This window comes from Euphorbia lathyris, chromosome 6 (genome assembly GCF_963576675.1).
Source record: "Euphorbia lathyris chromosome 6, ddEupLath1.1, whole genome shotgun sequence".
In the NCBI taxonomy this organism is placed as follows: domain Eukaryota; kingdom Viridiplantae; phylum Streptophyta; class Magnoliopsida; order Malpighiales; family Euphorbiaceae; genus Euphorbia; species Euphorbia lathyris.
This window is the reverse complement of record NC_088915.1, coordinates 51,160,753-51,169,671: the sequence shown is the minus strand read 5'-3', so window position 1 is coordinate 51,169,671 and position 8,919 is coordinate 51,160,753. Positions and strand designations below refer to the sequence as shown.

Genomic DNA, 8,919 nt, shown 5'->3' with positions numbered 1-8,919 from the left:
CTATTGAGAAATTAGGAATTATTACATTTAATTAAAAAAAATAGAGAATTATTGGAAACTTTTGGAAATTAAAAGAAACAGTTGAAGCTGGGTGAAATATGGGCAAATCAAACTTCATGCTTAAAGCATGTGCTGTTCAAACATAATATTGAGGATATAATTGATTTAAAATTAAAGTTTAGATGTCAAATTGTAGCCAATTAAAGTTTAGATGTTGAAACTAAAGTTTAGTTAGGTACAGGTATCAAAAGTATTATTTTGGGAAAGTGTTCGTTTGATTGAGCTAATGGTCAGTGGGCTGAAAATAACTCAAAATAAGTATAAATAAATATGACAGATACTAAATTTCTGGTTGGAAGCAATTCCTGCCTTTGCCGCTGCTTCTTCTTCTTCGTATCTTACAACCTTACCAACTTCATCCTTTCCACCTTCTTCATTCTCTTTTATATTTCCACGAATTCAGCTTTACACTCTCTCTCTTCTTCTCCTTGCTTCGATCTCTTTTCACTCCAGCATTTCTTTCCATTTAATTCGGCTTTACTGCCAATTTTAATGGCGGATTAGGTAACTTTTTCCTATTATTTTTCTTCCTTTCTCTGCTTTCTTCGCAAGAAAATGTAGAAATGTTGAACGAAACTAGGGTTTTTATTGTTCAATTTCGCGATCGCTTATTATTTGATGCAACTGTCTATTTTATTGACTTGGAGTTCTTCTCTTGTGATTCTTCTTTTTTTTGTTTGCTTAATTAAGCTTAATACATTTATAGATAGTTGAAGCTCCATTAGGTAAACGTGATTATGTAATTGAGGTTTTATCTATTGTAAATTGTTTGTTCCATTGGGGATTGTAAAGAAGTTCGAAGTAGTGGAGATTACAATCTGGAATTTTTAGTGTTAGGAATTCAGAGAGCACTAGCTATTTTTGGTTGAGATTCTCGCGGAGACTTCAACTCAAACTTTTGAGGCTCAAATTGAGAAGTGATTGAGGGAATTTATCTAGTTAAGTCCTATAAGGCGTATCACTGACAACTTAAGAAGCACACTTATAAAGATGAATTGGTTTGTAACATTAAATTCTTGGAGCTTTTATGGTATGAAGTACATTAGATTTTTATTCTAATTACATTTGTTTCAAACTGCTAGTAATTTGTTCTAAAATTGTGAAATATAGGATTAAAGAATAGTTGAAAATTTCGACTCTTGAATTGAACTAAGTAAAAGAAACAAGAATTGCTACTAAATAAATTAAATACTAACTTGTTTTTTTATTTTTATTTTTGCAAATTGTTTTGGGCCAAAAACAGAGGAAGGCTGAGGAAATGGAACTTCACCTATACACTATTTACTGTCTAGTTCCTAAGAGTTTTAGCACCTAATAAAAATGGGATGTGAATTTAACTAGCCGAAAGTTTGAGATTCTGATCACTGAAAAAGCCAAGGTCTAATACTTCTGTAGATTTCATAGCAGTGGGAAGTAGGTTAGGGGTGGAGCTTTATTTAAATTTCTATTAGTTTGGAAGGAGTGATTTAACATGTTCTTTTTGAAACATCTGTTGCAGTTAGTGTTCTTCTGATTATTGTTGGAAGTCAGGGGTTGCTGACAAAGTATTTGAATATTATTGCAGTGGTAATACTGAACTTTTGGGGCGATGGATGTGGATGAGGGAAGTAACTCGTCAGATTCCACAGTAGTTCGATCAATTCCTATACAATCCAGGGGATCTAATGGTGATTAGTTTTCAAACTTCTTTACCGTAATTCGTTTCTATCAATTTTTTTTGATGGGCTGTACCTGGTTATATGCGTGTCTGGCTAGACTTCTGGATATTGATTTCTAAAAGTCTTTCTTAATCTTCACTTCACCTGTCAGTGGTTTTCTGCTTTCCTTTTTTTCCAATATAAGTTCAATTTGGTAGACACGGTATGCATGTAAAAACGAAAGGTAGAGCGTCTCGTGTTAATCTTTCAAAAATAGTGGAGTAATTGCTCCCTTTTTAGTGATGCCTCTTATTAGCCTTCGTTTTTGAAATTTGTAAAACCAGTTTTATCAAAAAAATCTTTCACTAGTTCTTATTTTTTTTGTTTAGGATTCATATTTGGGCATCACGTTTATAGCTAGTTTCTATTTCGATGTCTTTTTGGAAGTATATCCTTTTGGCCTCTCAAACTTACTCCTTTTTATTGATAACCTATTATGTTCTCTGATTTTGCCTGGTAGCTCTCTATCAGTTTAAACAGCAAAGTCTTCCAGCCTGTAAACCTGTTCTGACGCCATCATGGGTGAGTGTGTCAAAGTTGTGCCTATGTTTTAATATTACTTTTATTTGATATTATCTCATGTCGATATTCTTGGAATTAATTCTCTTTTGCAGGTTATTACCACATTTTTGTTGATTGGCTTTCTTTTCCTTCCCATTGGGCTTGTCACTCTCCGTACTTCTCGTAGTGTAAATCCTTGTCTAATTTCATTAATTTACCATTTAGCTTTTCATGATCTACTTTTTTTGAAGTGGAGACATTAATGTTAATTGGTGCTTGCTGTGTAGGTTATTGAAATCATGGACCGATATGATGCAGATTGTGTACCTGAGGCATTTAAAGGCAATAAGATGTCATATATCAAGGATAGTTCAGTTCCGAAAAATTGCACTCGTTATTTGAAGGTTACATATATTTTTTTGCTTTTTCTAGACCTGATTTTATCGAGACGAAGTTTCTAGAATTTTAACTGTCAGTATCATGCAAGATTCATGAAACTATCAGGAATGTGTTTACTTAATAATATTTAGCTGATAATTGCTTTCCATTTACTTCTGTGTAAATGAATGGAGAGTGCATTATGATCTTGCTAGAGCTTTAAAGGATGCCATTTCTAGATATTTAGCTAGCATTTATATGTTCTTGCTTTCCTTTTCTGAAATTGGAGGATCTCTGCAAAGCATATTGCAACTTCTGATAATCCAAACTATAAGTAAGCGCAAAGATCAATAATCCTATGGATATGGTGTACTTTTACATGTCATTTGCATGGAAATTTACTAAATTATTGTAAGAGCATGTGTTTAAAGGTGTTACCTAATACGTACAATCACTCCCTTTTCTAATGCCACCATTTTGGATCATGAATTTTATCTCCAAGATGAAGTAATATGTGGTGGAACCACCACTTGCATTCCAGTATGTTGTTAAAAGCGCCAGAGGCGCTCACCCTGGGTGACGCACCTTCAATGAGGCGCTGCTTAGGCAAGTAACTCAGTCAGGCTCTAGGTTAGAAAGGCGCGCTGAGTGTACGTTTTGACGTTTCTGAAAGTTTTAAAGTTCTTTTAGAAAAGGAAACATCAATGGTTAAACAGTGCTGGAAAGAGAATAATCAATTTAAGGTAAAAGGAATATTAATTTTAAAGTTGTTATATGAGAAAGGATCGGGTGAGTAATGACATAATTAGGACAAAAGTAGGAGGTTACATCTATTAAGAATAAAATGAGGGAAAACCGACTAAGGTGGTTTGGCCATGTAAGACGAAGAGCGCTTGATGCGCGGGTTAGGAGGACTGAAGAGTGGCAAAGGGATGTAGTGGTGAGGGGTAGGGGAAGACCTAAGTAAACTTGGAAGAGGGTGATCGAGAGTGATATGTGTTTATTGGGGATTGAGGAAAATATGGCAGTGGATAGGACAGAGTGGAGGGAGAGAATTTGTGTCGCTGACACGACTTGATTTCACGGTTTTATATGATGGTTCATGTTAGCCGACCCTGAATCATTTCGGGACTAAGGCTTTGTTGTTGTTTAAAGTTGTTACCTTACATTTTAAATACAGTTTTGGAACAGGGATAAAAATATTTAAGGAACATCATAATTATTGATTTGGTTTTGAAAACCAAATTTAGGTTCCAAAACAAATTAAACACAGTTAACGGACTTAGGAAGTCAATAGTATTTTTGAAGATGAATTGGAAAAATAAAGAGACTTTTGTTTCCTTAGAAAGACTATAGACAGAACTCAACCAGCAGCCAACAACCAGCTTGATTGTATTTAGATATATAAGAAAAACCAAACAAACAACTTTATAAGCAAAAAGAAAAACTTATAACAGTTTATTTTTATTCTGAAACTTCAATACTGTTTTTTCATGTCTTTACCCTTTCTTTGAGTTGTGCCTAGTGCCTCAGGCAATTTGAGGTCTCGTTGCCTTAACAGCACCTAGCTCTTTTAACAACACGGTTCCAGTGCAGTGCAGACACACCTTGAATGACTCTGTTTAATTCTTTTAAGTTGTCTTTTCTAACTGAAATTATTTCTCTTTACTGTTGAATTGGAATATGCTCATGGGCTTTTGACTAGGCATTGGCATTGATATAGACGTTAAAGTATTTATGACCCTCGAATATATGATTTTAGAGGAGCAAGTTCTAATTCTTTAAGACTTCTTCCATTTCCTATAGCTATTACTGTAGGCTCTCATAACAAGGGAAAACTAGGGTAATGAAGACCTCTTAAGCCCCAATAGCCAGGCCATTTGTGAATTAGATAGCAGTAGTCTGGTTGGTGCTCAAAATGGATCATCTTTTGGCTTCAGTACTTGTAGGACCTTTTTCTTTCTTCATTTGACCATACGAGATTAGGAGTGTACTAGAGGGATAATAGTTGCTTGCCTCATAGTTATCAAAGGTGCATCTCAGGCTCAAAAGGCTCAAGGCTCTCCAGGTATGTTGCCTAAGAAGCCAAAAGGTGGGATCTGCTCAAGAGGCTCGCACCTAAGTGTGCCTTTTTTAGCCTAGCGCCTTGCTGGAGGTGCGCCTAGGCTCAAAGTTAGAAGCTTACACATTGTTTTTTAGGCTTCCAAGTTAAAAATAGTATGTTTTAATCTCAGCCCTTTCCTATTTATATGATCTACGGTTGAAATGAAATTAGAATAAAAAGAAATAAATAAAAAAGGAAAGAAGATTTGGGCGGCAAAAATATCGCAAAGAACAACACAAGAAAACACCGTTCCATTTTGAAGAGTGTAGAAATATCGCAAATGGAGACTTTAGTCTTGATGAAAAGTAGTTATTAGATTATTAGTTAATTAACTTAGGATTTGGTTGAACTTTAGCCTTTAGATTTAGAATTTTTATTACGACTTATGATTATGGAAGAGTTAGTAGTTAATTTGGAATTTATTTCATGCATTTTATGATTATGATTATGGATAAATGGATATGATTCAGTATTTGACTATTTGTTGCATTTAGAAATGTTAATTGTTGTTATATATGATTTTATACATTACTTTTCTTTAGTGAGCCTTGTGTCGCTCAAGCACGCACCTAGGCTCTAGGACCCCTTGGGCCTTTAATAAGTATGGGTTGCCTTCTAAATAGTGGTACAAACAATTGATGTCGTAATCATTGATATCTTACTAAAATATTAAAAACTTTTTTTTTTTTTTTTTGTCATTTGTCCTTGTCCAAACTAGTTATATTGTGTACATAACTTATAATTGAAACATTGTTTTCCGTTGTACAGAATTTCTTTTTCTCTCTATCTCCTCATCCGTTATTTATTTATTTATATTTTTTTACACAGGTGCACAAGCATATGAAAGCTCCAATCTATATATATTACCAGCTCGACAATTACTATCAAAATCACCGAAGGTGAAAGTTTTTTCTTATTTATCTTTCATGCAATGAGTTTACGCTTCATTGCAGACAAATTTTAATGTGCTTTCTTGCGTACTGATTGGACTTTCATTTCACTTATGCACTGATATGTTCACACCAAATATCCTGTTAGTGGTGTAAGCTGGTAGCTTTCAAACTCATTAAAGGAACTATTTAAGAAGCATCTGCAATAACCCCGAGTTTTTCATTAGAGAATGTCCCTAATTTGCCTTTTCTTTTAGTGGTCCTTTTAAAGCATTGGTTATATTTCTGGCTTGGTATCTGCAGGTTTCTATGTTTTAAATAATCTCATTCATTGTCCAGCATCCCAAACTTCCACATCACTAGATTCTGACTGATTTGCAGGTATGTCAAAAGTAGAAGTGATCAGCAGCTCTTATATGGACTGCAATATAATGACACAAGTGCCTGTAAACCTGAACAGTCCAACCATGGTCTCCCTATCGTCCCTTGTGGGTTGATTGCGTGGAGTTTGTTCAATGACACGTATACATTTATTCGTGGGACAGCAGAATTGACGGTCAACAGGAAGAACATTGCATGGGAGAGTGATCGTAACCACAAGTTTGGGAAAGATGTATATCCTTTCAATTTCCAGAATGGGACCTTAATTGGTGGTGGAAATCTAGATCCAAATGTCCCTGTAAGTATTAACAGAGTTTTGACTGTTTCCTGTTCCTATAACTATCATGAACATAGCACCACTCAAGATCTGATAGGAATACCTCCATGCATCAGCAGCATCATGCATGGAATTTTTTTTTCCCTCTGTAGGAGAAGATTTTTCTGCCATGCAATCTGGTGTATTTTGCTCACATTTTTTTACTTGTCTATAGCTCATAGGTGATGGCAACAGTCTAATGAAATTCATAGTATGCATCACTAGAACAATGTAACATTTTCATGTATCCTCTTTCCTTTAGTTGTGCTAAAACTAGCTGTGCAATTGTGTGAAAAATGAGTGTACTACTCTAGCAACTATTTCATGCAATCCCATTGTGGTTTTTTCTCATGGGGTTGAGCTCCTGCTCCATCTGCAGAGTATAAATAGCATGCTCCGTATCCCAATGTTAGTGCCCGTACTGTGCATTTAGTTATAGCTTTTGTCAGCATCATTTGACAAAAATCATGACCTATATGTTTGATTTGATGCAGTCCATTCTTGAAACATTTGCTTAATCTAAAAGATGAGCTGAGCTCTTTACTTTTTCTTCCTTTTTATGTTTCCTTAACTTTTTTCTTGTTGTCTTTGGTTTTCTCCATTGGTGTGGGTGAATGTATTAACAGCTAAGCAATCAAGAGGATCTTATTGTATGGATGCGAACTGCTGCTCTTCCTAGCTTCCGGAAGCTGTATGGCAGAATTGAACAGGACTTGGATGCAGATGATGTCATTATTGTTCACCTAATGAACAACTACAATACATACAGTTTTGGAGGGAAGAAGAAGTTAGTTATTTCAACATCAAGCTGGTTGGGTGGAAGGAATGACTTCCTTGGCATTGCATACCTCTTCGTGGGAACTTCTGCCATAGTCTTCTCACTTGTTTTCTTATTGCTTCATATTAAAAACCCCAGGTAAATAGTTAATTGATTATCATAATCATCAAGTTTCTGCATATCATTTGCTTCCAGGTCTAAAATAAACACTGGCATTCAGCTTCTATTGACTACTTATACAAGATCTATTACCAGCATGCTGCTTATTCGCTTTTCTTAATATAGTTGTCATTATAGGAATGTAGTTTCACCTAAATGTAGACACCACATTTAGGAAATTATTTTTCCTTCTATGTGATAGTGTTCTTATGGATACTATTTTATTTCATTTCTAGTAGCCTCTGTATGCAGTTATTCTGTTATTTTCTGGTCTTCACCTCTCCTGGAGCCACCAGTAAAGAGATTTTTTTTGTATCTACCACGCTTTAGTCATTTTGTTTTTCATTTGTCAGTTGTATCTGTTCTCTTATTCTCTTGTGTGTATTTTCTTGAGCATTATAATTTGAGTGGGCGTTTGATCTCCACTATCCTGTAGCTAGGCATTCTGGATAGTGCAGGTATGCCCTATCATATGCTCGCTCTCTCTTATCGCTCTTGTTTGCACATTTGGTTTTGGCTTTCCATCTCCATGTCACACCATTCAGAATTTTGAAGTCTATATATGTGCTCTATGTTTTCGATGCTTTTGGAATTTCGTTTTATAATATTGCACTGTCTCTCCCTACACAAAGTTTTTATTTTCTCTACCTAATCTATTCATCATTGAATGTGTTTGAACTGGACATTCCATACACACAGGAACTTCCAAATGAATTAGCAGACATGATCTTATTATCTTCTTTTAAAGTTTTTCTTTTTTGTGTGTGTGTTTCCCCCCTGTTGTACTTTGGCCCTATTTCTTAGTATCTACTGCTTTATTTATTTGCAGGCCATATGGAGACACAGCCTACTTATCCTGGAACAGAAAAGGAATTTCTAGTTGAAAAGGTGATACTAAAAATTCAAGGTATTTTATGATGAGTCTAGTTGATTTTAACCCCGAATAAATTGGGAGGCTCATTTTGTGAATCAAATCAGAAGAATTAAAATCACCTCCAAGCAGTATAAAATCTCAGTTTGGCAACGTTTTTTTTTTTTCTAAAAAAACAAAAATCATAGTTAGTGAAGAAGTAGATGACTCTTTACAGGCAACTGGGCTTAGATAATTGTACCTATTGGTTCTTTTTTTTTTTCTTTTTCTTGAGAGAGATTGTACCTATTAATTACTTGACATGTGTGGTTGAAAACTATTTGTTATATGAAACCATGAATTGGTTATGATTATTCATTCAATAACAGAAGAAATCAATCTTTCGATGATTAAAGGTAGTGACCAAGGTACTTTTGTGGGGGTTTCTTTTATTACCAAGTGGTGATTTTGAAACAGGCAAGTCTGAAATTTTGATGTACCTGTTTTCCTTGGCAAAATTGAAAGCAAGTGGATAAGCATAAGGTCACCAGCAAGAGGTTGACAGGTGACCTAACCTTAAGGGCACCATCTTTGTAGTAGTGGGCACCATGTGCTACCCACGAATGGGTGTGGTGTGTGTGGGGCTGTGAGAGTGGGAAGGGGAGAGGAAAATCTGTGTTTGTGCCATTCAGGACTTGTTTATTTATTTTTTTCTTTTTTCTTTTTTGAAGGCTTTGTTTGATTCAGATATTAAGTCTTACGTGGGTAATGTCTGATATGGTGGCTTAATTTTATTTAATGTTTT

The 8,919-nt window shown here is 35.0% G+C and overlaps 1 protein-coding gene across 1 annotated transcript; it reads left to right on the top strand.

Moving 5' to 3' along the window:
- The first annotated feature begins 334 nt into the window (after positions 1–334).
- Positions 335–8,488, top strand: LOC136232796 (putative ALA-interacting subunit 2). The gene is made up of 9 exons (XM_066022216.1): positions 335–564; positions 1,625–1,727; positions 2,218–2,279; positions 2,372–2,446; positions 2,546–2,662; positions 5,569–5,639; positions 6,012–6,309; positions 6,954–7,243; positions 8,094–8,488. The coding sequence occupies exons 2-9, from the start codon at positions 1,649–1,651 to the stop codon at positions 8,146–8,148; spliced, it is 1,047 nt and encodes a 348-aa protein (XP_065878288.1). The 5' UTR covers positions 335–564; positions 1,625–1,648; the 3' UTR covers positions 8,149–8,488.
- The last annotated feature ends 431 nt before the right edge of the window (positions 8,489–8,919 follow it).